Here is a 21,139-nt window from a genome sequence, read left to right on the forward strand (position 1 = left end):
AAGTCTGAATGGTTGATGAAGTAGCCTGAACTTGTACAGAGTGGATATGTCTCCCTTGAGCCCCATCTTATTTCCAGCAGTTCTGTTGTGATGCTGTAGTTAATTGTTCTAAAACTGCTGGAAGTGAAGCATTCTTAAGCATTGAAACAGTTCTTGTTTTTAAACAAAAATGCTCTTGATCATTCTTGTCATTAATGGGCTCTTAAGAAGCATTCCTCTTGCAACTGGTTCCATAAGAAAAACCGCAAAATTATCACATTCGCTATTGCCAACGTGCAGAAATTAATTTACTTCCCCAACAGAGTTAAAGCTCACAGTCTAATCACTGTCTGCTATTAAAAGCTGAAGGAGGCATGAGGGTAGTTTTCCTGAATCTACAATTCCAGTGCTGTTTACTATGTCTTCTAAAGTTAATGCTGCACCATTCAGTTCGATATATGCACTCGACTAATTGAAAGACAGCCTGCTTCTTTTACCTTTGTATTTTCATATTAAATGAGTGAATTAAGCATTCCCACAAGATTTCTGCTTATTTGTAACTCCTCTATAAGCTGCTTAGTATAAATACTAGTTAAGGATGTGATTTTTATTTAGCACTAAAAACTGAAGTAAACATAAAACCCAGTTGTAGTATGTTTTCTGACCTTTGTCCATTTGTAGATGAGTGGATTATTAGAATTTATAAACCAGGTTCAAGCTGAATTCTTTCATATGAGATTTCTGATATGTATGAATGAAGTTATGTAATAGAATACAAATCTTTTTAAGTCTCGGTATATTGAAACAGAAACAGATCTTCTGTAGAGGTATTTACAGCAATGTTTTTATGTAGCATTAAGTGTTCTTGATTTCCACAGTTGTTCATTCCTTTATGTTTACTTATGTGGCCTACTGAGCTTCAGTCTTTCAGGTCTTTGTTTTACCCAAAGTTATATTGTTTGGGAGCTTACAGTTATTTCTCTCCATCAGTGTTTTATTCACTGTTTATAAATATGTATTTCTAATGCCTGTGGCCTATCAAAATACTCAGAAGTAAGAATTTTTCTGTTTTATAGGGTAGTATAGGGCTGCAACAATGAAACAAATGAATACATGATAAGTAATTTTAAAAACTTGTCAATCGCTTCTGTGTTTGTATTAGTTTACACATTTGGCATTCATTTTAGAAGTTGGGGGTTCTGGGTTTTTTGGTTGTTTTGGTTTTTTTTGTTTGGGTTTTTTTTTTTTTTTTTTTTTTGGTGTTTTGCTTTTCACCAAACAACTTGGCTTCTGCACTACACTTTTTCTGTAAAAGAAACATTTGAAGTAGCTTGATGTAAAAAGCAAGTTAAGACCACAAAACAAGAATGATGACATTCTCAGCCAAAGACTGGTATTCACTTGTGCTGATTTCCCTTTTTGAATTTTCAGTGTGTTACTGTTCTCAGTTTCTGCTCACATAGACTATGTGCAATCATTCCCTGCTCCACATTGCAGGCTGGAGACTGTACAGTGAACAGAGAAAATGCTTGTAGGAACCAGAGGAGGAGCTGAATCAGAATTCATCAACATAAAAGAGAAAAGGGTTTAGTTTTCTTAGCTTTATTTTGCTTTCCCTTAAAAAATGTAATGTGGCACTGATGTTAAAGGGAAGATCAAATAAACTGTTCCTTTAAAGAAAAGGGATGGAAGTCTATATTTGAACATCAGGAGTATATTCAGATCTTGTGGTGAAAATGTCTGCATGTTACAATGCCTTTTTTTGCTTTTCCTGCCAGTTTCATTCACTGAACAGCTTACTATGTCTCTTGTAAATTAAATGACATTTCATTCTTTAAACATGCCTTTTGCTTACTGGGGAACAGAGATTGGTTCCATAATGGAACAAGTTAAACAGATATTGATGGTTTCACTCAAAAGCAGATATGTAGGAACTTGCAGAGAAAAAATTATTAAAAAAAAAATCAGTGCAACATGTGCTTGAAAAGTACAAATGCTTTTTAAAACTATTCTGTCAGCACCTCTGAGAGTCATCCTCTCACTAATGAATAAAGAGAATATGTAGTCCCGCAAATAAGAAATGAGCTTATTTATGTCTTCTATAAGTTTTATGGGATGAATTTTCTGACTGTTGAGCAAATTGAAAAACTTTATTAAAGCTTATTGTATTGTATCATAGCTTTTTTTTTTGTGTTGGGAATTCTGTACTTCACTGCTGGATCTCTGAATCAAATTCCTTATGTTATATATTAAAAATAACCAAATTGTTTTTTCCTCCTGCTAGAGGAAGTAATAATTTTGAGTAGTACTTTTTATTCTACAAGAAAATATAGAGTATAAGGCAAGGTCCAGCATCCCACAAGCTCACATTATTAGAATGAAATTCCATGTTTTAAAGTAATGATTCAAGCACTAGCAGTAATTTTAAACCTGATATTACTTTAAATGTTTATGGGTCTTGAGATGTCTTAATGAGAGCTGTATTACATAAATTTTATGCACTTATTTTTATTGTTGTCTCTTATTTTTTCTCACTGATTTTTAAGGTGTGGGGTTTTTTCCCTTTTTTGTTTTTTTTTTTTTCTCCCTTGTCTTTCATTCTGGTAAAAAAAAAAAAAAAAAAAAAAAAAGCATTATCACTGCAGCAAAACCATGGGAACCATACAAATTCTAAGTATAATTTGCTGTGCTTAGGTTAAAGAAAAATATCAAGCGTCTTTTGAGTCAGAAATTTTTGAAAAATACTGTCTTCAGAGGAATGAAGAAACCTTTATTCCAAAACAATGTCATAGGAAGGAGCATGCAGGAAGTTCATAATGTATGGTGAATGTTGTGAAATGGGAAAAATTAACTCTTAATAAATTTAATAGCTGTTTTGTTCTAAGTGTGATGCAAAATCTAAAACTGCATATGTAAACTTGCTTCTAAAATAACTAAAGTAGTGAGAATGTACAATCTTTCATGAAATGTATAGGGCAACTAAGTTTGATTTTTTAGAATTTATGAATACACTTAGTTTTAAAGGTACTAACTTTTTCAGATTTTTTTTTTTTTTTTGTCAAAACGATGAAATTCAGAGTTCAGAATAACTTTATTTTCCTTTGAAGATCTTCTAGTTGATATGTTGGGGGTTCTTGCCAGCTACAGCATCACTGTCAAAGAGTTGAAGCTTTTGTTCAGCATGCTTCGAGGCGAAAATGGAATCTGGGTAAGCTGTGATCAGATAAAGCATTAAGTGTCATTCCATTAGAGACTGAAGTTAACATAAATTGTCTCCTAGGACATAGAAACTTGAATTTTGAAAGTTTTTTTCATGTTGATTGAACATGTGCTTATGAAGTATTTTTGCTAACTACATTAGAGTTAATTTGCTGTGTTGTTCGAATACTGTCCAGTTTCCATTGTAGCCTAGAAAGTACAAAAATGGTTATATTGACTTTTGTGTACTCTTCTTGTTTCCACAGCCAAGACATGCAGTTAAACTGTTATCAGTCCTTAACCAGATGCCACAGAGACATGGGCCTGATACATTTTTCAACTTCCCTGGCTGTAGTGCTGCAGTAAGTTTTCAACCAAAATTCTACAACTTGAGGAACAAACAACTTATTCCTCATTTTCATTTTCTATTATTTGATTTTGGAAGTTCCTGAAAAGGAAACAAGAGAGGAAATACATGCTTGAGTAGGATAGACCTGGTCTTCCATTGGTTTGCAAGGTAGTTACAGCATTAAAAAGTTTCCCCTGTGAGGATGGAATATCCAATAGTAGATTTTTGTCTGGGGAAGTTATTGCAGAAGTGACAACTGAAAAAGGACAGTCTTATTTTGCTTGAATAATGCAATTGATATTATAAAAAGCAGAGGCTTGAGGAAAGTACAGGAATGAGCTTGTCAATGTTATCAGAGTTTACAGTGACAGCGTAGTCATAAATTGTGTTATATCTTTTACTTTTTGTCTGAGCTCCAGTGACTGTTTCTTTTCCCTATAGCAATGATTTAAACGCGGTCTTCTTTTGACTGTACTTTTTTGAGATTACTTAAGACAATGAAATTGTATTCCTTTCTAAACCTTCTCAGGTACTTTGTCTTCCATTCATTGCATGTACATTCAGTAAAACCTGAAAATAAATTCAAGTATTGTAGATAAATGTATAAATATCTTTATTAAGGCAGTCAGTACAAATGCTTAAAAATGGGAAATCCTGATTTGAGGTTCATTTCCATTCTTGGATGGAATATATATGCTCATGGTAGAATTTGGAACCTTTTAAGGGAGGACTAATCCTGAAATACCTGTCTCTTCGTGCATTTCCTCAGTAGCACTGATAGTTTTCTTCAGGCATAAACCGCTGCCTCCTGTTCTTTGTGAATACAACTACTGCTGTGCAGATAGCAGCAGGGAAATAAGCTGGCTGAAAAATCACTGTTTTTCACCAGGGTTATTTTTGGCTAGATCACTTCCTTGATCTTTTGATAATTCAGCTGCAGATGTGTCAGTAAAATGCATAGGGCAGTTCATGTAAGGAATTAATTACTGAGTTTTAAAAAGAGAGGGTTTCATTTTCTATTGCTAAATTAAAACCACAGTTAACCTCTCTGAAAAGTACATGCAGCATCAAGACAGCTGTTGCAGAATACGAAAATCTGTAATGACACATACTGCTTTGACATTTCTGGGCTTCAGAGGTAAACACTGATGAAATGTCTCTCTTAAATTTGATTTTGTGTCAGAGCTTAAAAAAAGTTCTGCAGGGGAAGAATTTGAAATGCTCCTCCCTGTCCAGAGAGGTACATCAACTACAGGGACATAGTTTCTTGATTGAAATGCACAGTAGGTATTTTTTCCCTTGTTGTGATTTTGTTTCACATTCCACTCATCATTGACCTGTAAATCAAGAAATGTGAGCTTCAAATTTACACTTCTTGAGTAAGCTCGTGTTGGATTACACTATGAAGATCTGGAAAGGAGTGGATCAGAGTGAATACAAGCTAGAACACAGGAGGTTCTACCTCAACATAAGGAGACACTTCTTTATGGTGAGGGTGACAGAGCATTGGAACAGGCTGCCCAGACCAGTTGTTGTGTCTCCTATGGAGACTTTCAAAACTCTCCCGAATGTGTTCCTGTGTGACCTGCCTCTAGAGATCCCTTCCAATTCCTGACATTCTATGATTCTGTAACCCAAACAAGGAAGGACTTAATTAGAAGAGACTAATAGGATATGACCTAGTTTACTAACACCGAGTTTGCGTTTTCAGGAGTGATAAATGGTGATGACATCAAAGAAAAAGGCATGTTTACTTAGAACATTAAGTATCATATTAGATCTCTTTAAAGTCCTCTTTGAATGCATTTTCCATGTATACCCAAGACTTCAATGGTAGTGTGGAAGAGGCAAGGTTCTACTGATCTACTGTGCTGATCTGCTTGTGAGAGCTACTTCAGTATCCGAGCTGAAGTGCTCTTCCCAGTACTGTGTTACATGTCTACTAGTCTAAGTAATACATTAGGCACTCCATTAGGAGGACTATTCCCAGGTGGTGTTCCTGTTTGTCATCAAGCAGGTTTTTGAGTCTTTCAGGCAGGGAACTCCCTCTCAGGAGGCAAGAGTGATATCCCAGAGGAGTTCCTTTAAGTGTTTTATACTGAGGAGTTAGAATGTGTGTTGTTGTTTTGTTTTTTTTTAATCAACTCAAATACTTATCATAATCTGAGCACAGTTCTCTATCTAATTGTAAACTTCACTGTGAGTTCCCTCATATAAAGTACCCTTGCACATAAAACATAACAAAAATCAGTCCCAATCTGTATCCTTTATTTTTATGTACTTTACTACTACATTGGTAAAGAATCCTAGTGTGGTTATTCTGACTTTACTGTCAGAGACTCATATCCCTTCTCATTTTAAGTAATGAATGAGTTTGCTACAATTCTTTGTAATTTTTAATATGAATTGGGACAGTACAAGACTTGAGTACTCCTGAAGAAGTATTTTCAGCCATGACTCTTAAGTATCACACAGTCACAGAATGTTTGGGGTGGGAAGGATTCTCTGAAGGTCATCTCAGCCAGCTCCCCTGTGCAGAAGTAGGGCTATCTAGAGCAGGCTGCCCAGAATTGTGTCCAGATGGCTGTTAAGCATCGCTAGGGATGGACACTTCACAATCTCTCTGGATAACCTGTGCCAGTGTTCAGTAAGTATCACTGGTAGCTTTGGTAAGAGTGTAATACCATCAGGGCAAGGATTCATTAGCTAATATTTACTATTTTAAATTGTTGTAAGAGTTTAAAGTTTCTTACTAAAACTGAAAAATGTCAACAAATACATTTAAAAATAATATGCTAATGTTATTTATAAAATGATTTTCTTCTGCTTTGCGTTCATATACAACTTATTTCAAGAAATAGTATTAGAGATTCTTCTTCCTTAACTACTTTTCTTTAAAATATTCTATACCATATGATGGAGAAAAAATGACTCAATAGTGCCTATTACCCTAATCTCTTAAGTTATTGCAAACAGTTTTCTTAATTTTTTTAATTACTTCATTTTGCCTGTAGTCCTCATACTATTTTATCTTTCGGTGGCAGCACAGAAAACACTTTATAGGTGATCTCTGAAGTTCTTCCTGTCTGATTTCCTCACTCAAAAGTGCCTAACTTCAAAGTCAGATTAAATATCAGGGCCTTGTTCTCTTGTTGTCTGAAACTTCTTAATCAATTTGTCTATTAAAATAAAATACTGAAAAATCAAAATTCTTCCCAGGCCCCGCCTTACTATGAATGTATTTAATTGAGAATAGGGATTAACTTTTCAATCTCTTACCTTACTAAGTATTCATAAGAAAAAAAACCTATCTGATAGTGTGCTGAAATCTCGGAGAACAACTTTTTTTTATATTGTAGTTTTAACAATGAATCTGTTGTACTCCGTTGCGATGAATGGTAGTGTTTAAGTCTGTTGATGATAAGAATGCTTCCTGAAAGCCAAATTTATAGTTTAATTTCTGAAGAAGTAATTTTTCTATTTTTTTTCTTGTAAATATTCCCCATTCATAAATTGTTTCATGTCCCCTGTTTGCAATAATTATGTATTTAAACATGACAGTATTTTATTGATAGAAAAATAATTTATTTATTCAAAACCACTTTTTGAAGATGATGAGTTTTGTATTTTTCTTTTATATTTGACTTTCTTTTTCTTCTCTCATTCTTCTAGGCAATTGCATTGCCTCCTATTGCTAAGTGGCCTTATCAAAATGGATTTACTCTTAACACCTGGTTTCGTATGGATCCACTAAACAATATCAATGTAGATAAGGACAAGCCCTATCTCTATTGGTAAGTAACTTGTAATGATTCAGTTACAGTCTGTTATGGCTTCCTAACAGTGGTTAATTTTTGTCACTGGTTTTCATTTCTGACATGCATTTTCTCCTCAAATATCTGCAGATTTTAATAGTTATTGACTGTATTTACACTCTTACAAAGTCATCTGTCCTTTTTGCTTTCTGATTTTTTAATCCATGGATGTAAGACATGTGCTTGTGGATGAACCATAATATCTGCTGTAGTAGTTTTTTAGAGGTTTTTAAATGTATGACTTCTTAGAGCTCTAAATGAAGAGTACTGTCATTATTTTCCTATTTGGTGTTGAAGATATCCACTTGATACAGATATTGCAAAACAAATCTGCTATACTCAGACCACACTGTTCTCACATTACATGTAAGTAGTAGAAAGTAGATCTATGAATACATAAAAGGCCCACTGATCACTTGTTCACATAAATGGAATCTATATTTCATAGTACATAAGTTGCAGGTGGAGCAGTTTTAGTTTAATCAGTTTTGCTGTTGTGATAGAAGTACAAGTAGTAGTTTAAATCCTTAACAAAGTCCTCTGATATTTAAAATTTGTGCTATAATACTAAATTTTTTTTTTGTTAGTTATGAAAAATGTTTAGGGTTTTTTCACTTCAGAAATTAATAATACATCTGCTCACTATGGATATCTTAGCTGAAGGAATGAGGAAAATAAGGATGAGGAAAATGTTCTGTTAAGTCAGAACATGCTGTTACCTTCTTCAGCATTTCTTCCTTTATATATTTGCTATGTAATATGCTTACCTTTTATCCTTAAAGACTGCTGAACAGAGACATAAGTGAGATCTATGAAGTTTTATCAGCTCAAAAACAGGAGTAGCACAAGGGGAGAAGTCACCAAAAGTAATGTTTCTCACCTAGTAGCCATTCTAGTCCAAAGAGCAGAAGTTCTTAGTAGTCAGCTGAGAAGAGGACCATGAGATGTGGTCTCGGGAAAGTACTTATACTGTCAATACATAAAAATCTTACTGTGCATTTACTTGGAAAACCAAAATAATTCATATATTTCTGGAACAACTATCTGATTAAAAATTATTTAGGTGGGTTTTGAAGGAAAAAAAGTATTTATTTTCTCCAAATCAGCATCTGGGATAATGTTTTTCCATGTGCTTGTTTTCTGCCAAGTTCTATAGTTATTTTACCATGAAGATTTCTTTCAAGCTATTGGTTATATTTGTTTATTAGTATGATCTATATTGTATTTATTCTTTCAGTAATTATATGATAGAGCATGCACAGAGAAATTCAATATAATAATTTGTTTCTGAGACAGAATTTACATTTCAGAATTGGCAGCATTAGGTAGTATATTTGATTTGAGAATTTGTTGCTGCCTTAGGACAGGAAAAGTGCTCTGAAGTTGCACAGGCTGTGATGTGTGCTTCTTTTGTTATATTTAGTAGTACAGAATGACCTTGAACCTGAGTGATAAATATGATTCCCTCCCATTCCAATACAATTCAGAAGCAGCAATGGCATTATGTCAAAATAACTTCAGATGTTTGATTGTTTATTTTTTCGTATGTATTTTTTTCCATGATGTAGTTCTGATGTTGTGATATGATATTTGTCTATGTCAATGGGAATTTACTTCTGGTTCCATTTCAAAGTACATTGATACAGACATTTTCTCTAGCTTATATTCATTTTGCTACAAAGGTGTGATATAACTTAGAATGAAGAACTGCCATGTGTCCTCAGATATCTGTACTTAATAAACAGATTTTTCCTTGATTAGGTGTTTGTTTTCTGGAACCTGTCAAACAATGAACCCCACAAAGCTGCCTTTTGAATTGTCAAAGGAACCTTCTTTCAAAATAATCTGGGTCTCACCTGGATGTTATATTCTCAAGAATATATTTTTAACATACTTTTTATTATTGGTCCCCATAGCATTTCCATGTTTCCTTTAAAAATGTCTACTGATTTACTTGTAGTAAGAAGCTTAGTATGATATCTATTTATTAGAATAAAGAATCCAGCAGAGTAAGAAAACATCTTAAATATCATTTTGAGTTTGTCTTTCCCCATAGTTGATGTATGCTTCTCTTGGTTTTCATAATGTTCTCTGCATTTTGTTGTTGCAACTTGAAACCTGGAGAAAAAGTACACCCCCAAAACATAAGGAATTTCAGCTCCTTTATTGTAGTGAATAAAGGATAATATCTCTAGTAAGCATAGGTATTTTGCTGCAGCACATACTCTTCAAGTAAGCTTTGGGCATATTTGTGGTGGATGATACTCTCTTACACACACAAAGTTGGCAATGCCAATCTTTATAGATCAGTTCTCACTGTCTTACATTAACTCCTATTGTGGAATATATATAAAGAGAAGTATTTATCAAAAATAAGAAATTAAACTTCTGTGACTAACAAGATTGAATTTTGGAAGGGCTTCATATGAGCCATAGAAAGAAGTCAGTTTTACAAGAATCAAGTGTCAAAACTGAGACACTGTAGCATGCCATGTAATACACATAAGACAAAGTGAATGCACCATCCTCAGAAGGAAATTAGGAACAATGCAAATACTTGTCTTTTTTATGTAGTGACCTAAACCAGCCATAATTGATAATTGAAAGCAGTAAAAATATTCAAACAAGATTATTCATTTCTTCATGAGATTCGTCTTGGCCTGGTTTCTCCAACCTGCTCTGGTCCTTCTGAATGACTACACATTTATCTGGTATATCAGACACTTCCATTTTTCTTATCATCTGTAAGCTTACTGAAGGTGCACTCTGTCTCACTGTTCAAGTTATTAAGGAGGAAGCTGAAAAAGATTAGACTCAGTATTGACCTCTGGGGTACCCCAGTGGCTACTGACCTCCAGGTGAACTCATACCACTGAAGACAATGCTTTTAGTACAGCAGTTCAGTTAGTTTTCAGACAACCTCACTGTCCACTTATGTAGCTCATTCTTCATTAGTTTGTCACTGACATTTTTACAGTATTGAAAGGTCACGCTAGAAAGTCAGGGTAAATATCCACAGCTTTCCTCTCCATCCTCCAATCCAGACGTGTCACTGTAGAAGGCTATCAGTCTGATCGAGGATGATATTCAATTTGTAAATCCCTGCTGTAAATCCAGAGAACTTTCTGCTGGGAGAAAGCCAATACATCAGCTTGACCATAATGTGAAAAATAGAGCTTAAAAATTGAGAAAGGAAGCAAAGAAATGCTTTCACATTTGCCAGATGTGAGAGAAAACTGCTACTATTCTGAAATTAGCTAAATGCTGTTTTGAGAACTGTGAACCAATTTATTTGATTTGTTTGGGTTTGGGGTTTTTTTTTGCTTAAAAAAATAATCCTAATTATGTCTGAGGATGATGTTGGGCAGCTGCTGAATGATAGTCTATTAATACTAGTGTATTGGAACAATATGTTGGCTTTCTTAACAATTACAGAATGAGCATGAGAATCCTGGAAGAAAATTAGAAGTCTTTCACATTTGTTTACTTTAACTGTCACAGTTATATTATGACACAGCATAATATTAATCACAGTTTAATCGATTGTTGGAAATGTTTCCTTAAAAATGAGGTGGAGATTCTTTGCCAATGAAAATTTAGGAATTCAATGCCAACCTTAAGCACACTCAACGGAGAAGTCTCCATCCTCTAATTTCTGCTACAAAAAAGAGATGGGATGACATTACTTCTAAGTAAGGTCTGAAATTAGATTAAATTCTGATATTGAGACTTATGTAGGTGTGGGAGGGTTGTGTGTGTGTCTTTGGGATGGCTTTTTGTTTGTTTGTTTGTTTTGTTGTTGTTTTTGTTGTGTTTTTTTTTTTGCTTTGTGGGGTTTTTGTTTGTTAGTTTGTTTTTAGTTTTGTTTGTTAAGAATTGCTTTCTTTCAGATTGTCTATTTGGCTCTGGAAAAGAATTAGAGAAAACCCACAACATAAGCTATCTAAACTTTTCAGTCCTCTAGAGCCAACAATAATAACAGAGATAATCATGCAAAAGCACATAACGGAATTCTGAAGCTAGTAGAAAATAAACATTTTTTTCAGGCAAGAATGAATTAATATCTTCTCAATCATAATACTCTGATCATATATTGAAGTGCATGTAAAATCTTAAGCTAAAGAAACTGTAGTTGCTGAAGAGTTTTATCAGTGGATGGAAGAATGCTTTTGTGCTACTGAAGTGTAATAGCATCCAGTAGTACTTTGAGAAACTGGATGAAATAAAACGTAGCTGTAAGGGGAATGATGTAGCACAATTGTATACCAGCTGCTAGAGGAGGTACTTAAAGGCTCATAAAACCATATGGGTATTGACAGTACTGCTCTTGTCTCTGTGTGTTTCATCTTTGAATGTGACAAGTACTGCATGTATAGATGAATGTAAGAGAATTTCTTTGCAGTATCCTAGAGGACAATCCCTAGCCTACTTTACCAATGGCAAAGAATAAAATGTGAAGATTAACATAATTGTATATGATAATGTAGAGGTAAACAGAGAACATATATGAGTTTTCACTTTTTTAACTACTCTTGCATTGAAATAGTAATTAATGTGAGCTGAAATGTCAGCTGTCTAGAAAACCATTCATTCTATTTCATGAGGAAGAGTTGTGTAAGAAATGAGCTATTATTTCATTGCTTTCTTGTATACTGAACTCCGATAAGTTACATGTGGAAGGACAATTCAGAATTTAAAATTTCAGGCGCAGCCCAGTTTGATCATAGTGTGACTAAGTCAGCCTGCTAACTTGAGTGGTTAGACGAGGGAAACAGTTTAAACACGTAGATATTTCTTGAAGAGTCAGTCTCTTTTTTGTCATTTGTTTGGGTTGTTTTTTAGTTTGGTTTTGATTTGTGGTTTACTCCTGTTCAATCTAGTAGGTAGGATACATTTTACACAGTTTTAATGTTTTATCCATTTAAAAAATGCTGGTATTTACAATGATTGTCTGTTGGTAATTTAAAGAAAAAACATTTTATTTGGCATCTCTAGTGAAGTCATACTGCGCTATGTGTCAGAGCATAGTGAATCCATGTTTTGTTTTTTTTTAATATCCTTCAGAACAGAATTCTCTTAGCCAAAACCGTTTTAGCTTGTAGAGTTCACATATGTTACTGAGAAACAAATTTGGCATTGTGAGAGATGCGACAGCCTGGTGAAAAATTGTTTGAATGACATAAAGCCTCGGGGAGGTAAATCAAAGTTTCAAACTAGCCCACAACACATTCAGTTGTTCTTATTGTAGAAGCTGTATTTTAAGGTTTTTAGCCTTCATGTTATTGTACAAAATTCAGTACTGTGGTCTTGCAGGTTAATTTATTTATGTGGGTGATGTAGGTTATGTTACATATATGAGTAATATTCTCCCCTGAGGCTCTTCACTGTTCCTTTTGTTGTGGGATATAGCTACCTGTGGGGTCATTGTGAAAACCACATCATTGAAATTGTCCATCTTAAATATAGTCTTCAAAAGAGATGGAGTTATAAATTGAGGTCAGTGGTGATAGTATGTAATTTTTCTCTTGACTCTAAAGTTATGTGTTAGATTTATTTAGAGAGGATTTTAAAAGTTTATTTAGAGAAGTGCCCTTTTTGGAAAGAAGATTCTGTAGAACCCGATACAAAGGGCTGTGCCAGGGCGTAATGCTTCCTTCCAGCACAGCAGCATGAGTGAAGGGAGAATTGTGTATGACATATAGAGGCAAATGAAAGAATGAGGAAACCACAGCTTGGATTTGGGGAAAATAGTTTCGTAGCACCTTAGTGAGTTGGTAAAGGGAAAGACCAAATCAAGGCATGCCTCATGGCCAGAAAACCCACCTTGGTCATCAGAGCTCAGAAAGTATAGTGTACTGCAGCTGAAATCAAGGCTGGAAGTCCCTCTGTGCAAGGACACATTAGGGAGGAGAGTATATCATGTTCTGACTCTTGTTTTGTTTAGCCTGATCACTGTGCTTTTCACATTTGATTGAAGTATGCTAATTAGTTATAACAGAAGTGGCTTTCTAGAATTTGAATGTCTCTTTTTAATGTCCTTTAAAAATTCCCTTAAGGTGAGGAAGATTAAAGCTCTGGCCATCTCAAGGTCTAATCACACCACCCACCTTGTGAGGTGTTAATTTGTTTTCAAAATATTGTGCTTTATCAGTTATATTTTTGACAGTAAGGAGGAAAATTCTGCTTCTCTTGTGCACTAATATACATATACAGATTTAACTAAGTTTCTGAAGATGGAGTTAGGTCTATAACTTTGCAATTCTTCTGTATATTAAAATCATGATTGGATTTTCTGTTGTAGGGTAGGTTAAATATATACAATTTCAGCAGCTGCTTAAGATGAAATCTTAACATTTTTTCGCATGCCTTTTGAAAACCTTTTAATGTTACAATGAAAAACCTAGTAAAAGTGTTTGATGAAAATGTTACAACAATGAAACCATTAAAAACATCATTGTTGTAAAAATATTACATTATTTTATAAGTCTCCATTGATGAAATGAGAAAGTGTTAATTAATGGGCTACAAGAGCATATACAAATGTTCAAAAATTGTAGTGTCTTTTCTTGTGCTTTCAAAGCTTTATTGCAGAATTTATGGATGGAGTTCTCCATTTAGACCTTGTATTTCAGCCCTAGATTAATTTTCTGGCTTGATCAGTAATGAGGGTTTTTTAAAAAGTACTAAAAGCTGTAAAAAGTGTGCTCCATATTAATGGTGTCTGACTTCTCTTTGTACTTAACTTGTACTTAAATTTTCATGAGGGAATAATTGGCAAGGTTGTAAATATGGACTTACCTTTTAAAAAAATCTGTGTAATGTTTGAAATTTCTGGCAGCTAACTTTGCAAAATGTTTTTTATTAATTTCTCTTTAAAATGCTTTTGATTTCAAATAGAAGTAGACAAATGTTTGAGCTTTCTGCATTATATGTCTTTATGATATTTGCCACAAGAAAGCTGGAAAACCTTACTAAACTTACATTGTTAAATTTCTAGTCCTTTATCAACTTGACAAATCAAAATCCACAACTCAAATGATTAAAACTTCATAGGTCATTTGCTTAGATAAATCCTGAGTCTTGAAAAAGAAATAATTCTTGTGCATAACAATTACCTGGAATCCCAAATTGTGTGTCATACTGGCCACATTGTTCTCCTAACCCCTTAAAATTGTGAGATGTCTCTCATTGGTCCTGTGATGAATTTTACTGTAAAACTTAAATCAGATGTGTTGTTTTAAACAGTAATGGATTAGGAAGCAGAGGGGAAAACCTAATAGACACAATATTTACTATCTTGGAGTTTTGTAAAGAATGTAACCTAAAATCAAGTAAACAATGAAGTTGTTTATCTCTCCCAAAAGAAATTCCAAGTAGAGAAAATAAAAAGGAAATTAGCCTCACCATTCCAAGTACTAATTTATTTTCTTTGTCATAGCAATTTAAAGTAATATTTGGACCTTTGTTTTATATAATAGCTCCATTTTTTCCAATTTAATTAAAATGTGTTTCTTTCCAGTTTCCGCACTAGCAAAGGTGTTGGATATTCTGCTCATTTTGTTGGCAACTGCTTAATAGTTACATCACTGAAGTCGAAAGGCAAGGGTTTCCAGCACTGTGTAAAGTATGACTTTCAGCCACGCAAGGTAAGCAAAGTGGTATTTACAATAAAGATTGATGTTGAAAATGTGATAAAGTGCTCCTGAGAAGAAGGGCTAAAGTCTCTTCAGTGCTGTCGAGTTACTAATAATTTCGTGTTGATAAGAAGCTTTTCCGATGGTTATACAAAGTTATGTCAGTTACAGACCAAGATCAATTAAAGAAAAATGTAGCCATTCATAAAGTAACACTTAATCTTAAAATACAAACAACACTACTTAATTGCAATCAGATTGAGAATAACTTGGAGTATTTGTAAAGTGATTGGATTTTTTAAAAAGCTGTCATTCTGTTTCTGAACATTTTGTGCTTGTTAGCTTTGGTGCCAATGTCTGGAACAATTTTGCTGGCAGTGTTTGGGTTTTGTTATCTGTTGATGGGGGATATAAGTTTCAGAACTTTCTTCTGTGACAGTGGTGTTTTGGGATTTCTCATTTTCACCATAAATCTTGATTATTTCTCTAGATCATATTAGTGTTCATTTCTACTGTATGCCTAGTGGTCCTAAGCAATGATTCTGCTGCCCTCAATATTTCAATTAGTTGGGTGAAGTGTTGACTTATTCATATGGCAAAAATTGTTTGCCATTGATAGCAGCCTTGAATGTATTTTTTGGTGAAGCTTTTTTTTTTAATTGCCTTAGAATTTGTATATTGGATTTCAGTGATTGTTTTGTTTTGAGAAACCAGTTTCTTAAGGAGGGAGTGCCATTGTTCTCTTGTCTGCTTTATGTTCTATTATTTTTCTTGGTATGAGGTTCTGGTTCAAAATCACCCTAATTCTGTCTTCGAGCTTTGAGCTCATTTGTGTTTTGTTTTTTTAAGCCATAATGTCTTTTACCAGTATATTATTTGGTATATATAAAGTCTTGTAAACACATAACTGCTGAGTGTGAACCAATTCTGTTTTACAGAATTTTATATGCAGACTATATTTTTTATGGTAGTTCAGTTTTCTTTTCAAGTATCACATCTGAGGCTACTGAGAAGCACTTAAGCTAGGAACAAATGAAACTCTTAGCTTTTGGATTATGTCACTGATAACTAGCTCATGGGGTCTAGATAGTAATTTTTTTACTTGCTAAGAAATAGTCTTTCATATTTTAAGATGTTATTTTGATCATTTTTATTATGAATGACTAGTTTCCTTCATACTATTCCTGGAAAATTTTAGCCCTTACTGTTTTACTTAAAATAGTTAATTCTTTAAATACTAATACATGTATATCTCATGAATATCAGTTTCAAATAGTAACCTATGATCTGCTCAGGTATGTGCAAATTTAGTTTCCATGCCAGTTTTGTATTTCTCAGAGGTTATGCTTCATACACTTCGGGCCATGTATCTTATGGAATATATTTGCAAGGGGTTTCATATGGTTTTCCATTCATAACTTGTGTGTACATAGAGGTGAGAAGGTATCTGATGCATAAAGGAGGAAAGAAAACCTGTCTAATGCAGTTCCTAGTTCTAATAAATCCAAATAGATCCTGTTTAGGATGTCAATTTATTGTCTTCCTCTTCATTATATATTACATTAGTTCTACCATTCAAGCATTACATGTGTAGATAGGTATTTTAAAATGTTTATGAAAATGTGTGGGTATGTATTTTTTAAATGTATTTGAAATGTATGTAGATAAGTATTTTCAAAATGTATAACTATAACAAAGCTCTGAGCAACCTGATACAGTGGCCAATGTCCCTGCAAAGGGCACTGCAACCCCATTGCAAGGGGGTTGGACTAGATGACCTTTAGGCGTACCTTCCAACCTAAACCATTCTATCACAGTATCATCAGTGTTGGAAGAGACCTCACAGATCATCAAGTCCAACCCTTTACCACAGAGTTCAAGGCTAGACCATGGCACCAAGTGCCACGTCCAACCTTGCCTTGAACAGCCCCAGGGACAGCGACTCCACCACCTCCCCGGGCAGCCCATTCCAGTGTCCAACGACTCTCTCAGTGAAGAACTTTCTCCTCACCTCGAGCCTAAATTTCCCCTGGCGCAGCCTGAGGCTGTGTCAGCTTACTGTCCAAATGCTACCTTGAGAAGTTTGATTTTTGTCTTCAGATATGCTATTTTCTAGCTGTTTCCATACAGATACAAACATTTCAGAAATAGCTTTTGTCAGCAACACTATCCTTGTTAAACTTCCCAATAGTGTATTTAAATCAATTTTGTTGAATCACTGTGATATTGTATATTCAAACCACCTGATCAGAAACTTTGTATAGGGAGATCAGAAAGACAATACACTCAAGTCAAGATCTTCCCACTGTTAACTATGTCATGTGTATAATTTTCATTAGGTACATAATGTATTAAATACAAATGGATTAAGGTCTATTAACACACGGGCTTTCATGAGTGGGTTTTTTAAACAACTTTATATACACAATTATTTATAAAGATACATGGAAAAATTTGATTTCCATACCCCTCAGTTAGAAAGTATGGATGTAATATAATAGGCTGACCTATCATCAGAGCTAAACTAGCTTTGACAATGTTGTGTTTAATAGGTGTATACTGCTTTTTATGACTCCAAAGTGAAATTGTTGTGTATTAGTAAACCCCAGTGGTTTTTCCTCCCTTGAATTCCAGTCTCAGCGTCAGTCCTTTTGAAAGTATAAACAAGAAAGTACTGTACTTAAGAGCAAACTACCTTTTTGTTTTGTTCTGTTTCTAATTCTGAACACTTTTACTAATTATAGACTCAAATAAGTTTCACACTTTGGAAATAATCAGTGTGTCATGCTTCATCTCTCTGATTGTACTGCTGTGGAGTATGAATATGACTTACACAGCAGTGGGTAATTAATCTTTCCAGATTTCAGCAGTATAAAAGAATTGTTGTTATCTGAAGTGTCTTTGAGTAGTATCTAAGGAAGCTCTTGTTAGAGTACAGAGGCATAGTCTTGGTGCATTTTGGGGAAAATTGTTTAGGGAAAGAGACTGTAGGATGAAGTAAAAATGCGTAATTATACAGCTTGGTTTGGTTCATTTTGTAGTTGTAAGGTCCTGAAAACCATGTGCTTGGATGCAGAATAGGAGAGAAGTCAACAAAATGCAGTGTGCACCAACAGCAAAGAACACTTACATAAATGAGACAGAGGTAATAGGAAATCGAGACATACACATATGCTTGTTCCTCTGTATCTAAAAAAACCCAAAACCAAAAGAGAAACTGAAATGTCTATATTGAGTGAAGTTTTGACATAATAGAGGTACTGGAAATTTTGTTGACTTGAGCATCACTCAGCAGTCATTTCAATTTAGAAGTGGTAGTGGGGGAGGTCTTTCAAATAGATGTGTGATGCCCTGTATAAAAGAGTTAGGCTGATCAGATAAGTTCATTGTAACAATAAATAATAAAGTTTCTGTGCACCAAAAATCATTAAGTAGCAAACCCATACTATTGATGTTAAATTGTTAGCCAAATGATGAGGACTGTTGCAGCATCTCTCATGAACTAGGAAAGATTAGAAAGTGCTCTAATGTAAAGTTTATGCTGCTTGGCTATAAGCTGGGATGAGAGTTCAAACTTCTATGTGCAGGAAGCATTTGGATTTATTTCTCTTTGAAATTCCTAGAGCTTAGGTACTGACTCTTGCTTTATTTTGAAAAATGCAGACTAAGCTTGGAAATGCAGGTTCTGCTATTTTTTTTTTTTTTTTAAGGGACAAACCCCAGCCTTCACTTAAAGAAAAACCAAAGAAATGGAAAAAAAGGAGCAGTTAAAAAGTGGAGGTAGTTGATTCTACTGGAGAGATACAAAAGATTAAGAGCAAATATTCCATTAGTCCAAAAATTCCAATGGAAAGTTTAAAAGTTCCTCACAATGTAGCTGTGCACAGATAAATAGCAAACTAGAGACCATTGTAAGTGTAAAATTGTTGTTCAGAAAGTGGAGTTGTATCAAAGTGGAAAATACTAGAAAGGTACAAGTTACAGGAAATTGTGTGTCATAAGATAGTTTGTGTTTTCCAGTACATGGGGGCAATTAAATGACTAAGGCTTAATAGGAGCCCTTAAAGAATACAGTATAATAACAAAAAAGCTAAATTAATTAATTGCATCATTGTTTACTACAAGACAAGTCATTGGGGATGAGTCAGAGGAAGTCTCTCAAATTGAAATGTCAGTAGAAGAGGCATAGAAATCGATATATGAGATAGTAATTAATTGCCCAGACCTTACAGTGGGCACCTATAAGTTCCAAAGAAGTTTGAGTATGAAATTTGCCAAAGTTGTAATTGTGGAGTATAATCTATCTTCTCAAAGAAATGGGTGATGTAAAATTAGACAGATTTTAGAAAAAAATATTTACACTTACTTAGACTTACACACACACATGCAATCTCTTAACAACCAAAAATAGGGTACAATCTGATTTCATAACAATCAGAAATTGGGTGCAATCTAGAAAAATGGAAAGCAAGGATTATAAAACATAGATTAATATATTGGGGGCAAAACAATGGTGTATTGCAGTGGGAGTCTTGTCCTCTACTTTGGTTGAATTATTTGAGGCATCCTTCCTGTGCAAATGAACAGGTTTGTGATCCAGTTAATACATGCCATGTGGATTTCCCAAGAACACTGGATGTTTTATTCCTTTGAAAGCCTTAAAGGAGGCTATCATACAGTAAAAGAATTTATATTTGTTAAAATACATGGTTGGAAGGACATAAATCAAGTAAGCAAGCAGGAATCTCAGAAAGACCTATTATTTTCCTGCCAATACTGCGTTATGGACTTGAAGGAGTTTGTCATCCTTTATCTTAGGAACTATCATTGAAAACCTATATTACTTGTTATTTCTAACCTGATACCAGTGATAGATATGCTAAAAAGAGAGAATGGAAGGGTTTAATACTTGAATACTTCCCTGGCTAAAAAGAAATTACAGGTTGAGGTGTACATTATTTTTTACTGGATTTGTTATGATAATGAGCTGGGATGAACTCTGCGTGAATGCACATGTGTTTGTGCACATGCATTTAAGTAAAGAAAAGCTCAAAGGTTTTGTAGTGTTTGCCTTGTGGGTTAGAGTGGCAGACATAGATGCTCTCACATAGCAACAGTGCTAAAAATTCAAAAATCTTGCATGGAAGAAGTGAGGCTTAAACTGAAAGAAGCCTCACATGCATGAATGGAGATTAACATTGGAAATAAAAAGATTATAAATGACTCTAAATTACTATTCCCATTTTTTTAAATATGAAATGGCATTTTCAAGGCAGAGGAGATTTTTCACAGAATCAGTAAGATTGGAATGTGTTGAGGCAGTCTACTCTCATCCACAGTTTAAAGAATCATAGAATCACAGGACTTTAGAGGTTGGAGGGGACCTCCTGAGATTGTCAAGTGTGATGGCTTGGGTGTTCCCCACCCCCCCCACACTTTAGAAATCACCCAGACTAGACTCACCTGGCTCTGAAAATGTGAATGAAGATTATATTTACAGCTGGCACAATATACAAGCAGATATTTACAGTATATGCAGTTATATACAGAAATATACAAGGTAAAAGGTAATACAGAAACACATCTCCCCTCCCAGAAACCTGAGTCTCCAGGAGGGGCTCTCAACCACCCCTGCACCTTCCCCCTGCCCCTCTCAACCTTACCCCAGTCCCAAGGAAGACCAGAGGTTTGGCCAAGAGGTTAAGAAGCAAAGATGAGTGGAGGGTGTGTTAGAGAGATGCAGCTCAGCCAGCCTCAGCCAGCAGCCCAAGCGAGAGTGAGAGAAAATGGCGAGAGTGTTATCTAATGTTTTCATTTCTCCTTCCCAAACGCCTCAGCGAGACTCTGAGGGAAGTAGACATCACCATTGTTTTCCTTTCACAGCCTATGATCTAGTTCTTCCCACCAAAACATTCTAGCTAGCTTCAAACTAGCACATCAAGGCAGGATCACCCAGGACAGTTCACACAGGAACACATCCAGGTGGATTTTGACAGTCTCCAGAGAAGGAGACTCCACAGTCTCTCTGGGCAGCCTGTTCCAGTGCTCTGTCACCCTCACTGTAAAGAAGTTTCCACTCATGTTGAGGTGGAACCTTCTGTGTTCCAGATTGTAGCCACTGCTCCTTGTCTTATTGGCTCCATCCACTTGACACCTACCCCTCA

At 34.8% G+C, this 21,139-nt stretch overlaps 1 protein-coding gene across 5 annotated transcripts in view; it reads left to right on the forward strand.

Annotated features, from left to right (window-relative positions):
* The window catches only part of NBEA (neurobeachin), a 527,236-nt gene that overhangs the window by 94,881 nt on the left and 411,216 nt on the right, over positions 1-21,139 (forward strand). For all 5 annotated transcript variants that reach the window (XM_064173040.1, XM_064173052.1, XM_064173047.1 and 2 more), the window contains exons 3-6: positions 3,087-3,187; positions 3,444-3,539; positions 7,199-7,320; positions 14,861-14,987. In XM_064173040.1, coding sequence (XP_064029110.1) covers positions 3,087-3,187; positions 3,444-3,539; positions 7,199-7,320; positions 14,861-14,987 — 446 coding nt within the window. The remainder of the gene's footprint in view (positions 1-3,086; positions 3,188-3,443; positions 3,540-7,198; positions 7,321-14,860; positions 14,988-21,139) is intronic.

The sequence above is a fragment of the Pogoniulus pusillus genome, chromosome 3 (genome assembly GCF_015220805.1).
Source record: "Pogoniulus pusillus isolate bPogPus1 chromosome 3, bPogPus1.pri, whole genome shotgun sequence".
Taxonomy (NCBI): domain Eukaryota; kingdom Metazoa; phylum Chordata; class Aves; order Piciformes; family Lybiidae; genus Pogoniulus; species Pogoniulus pusillus.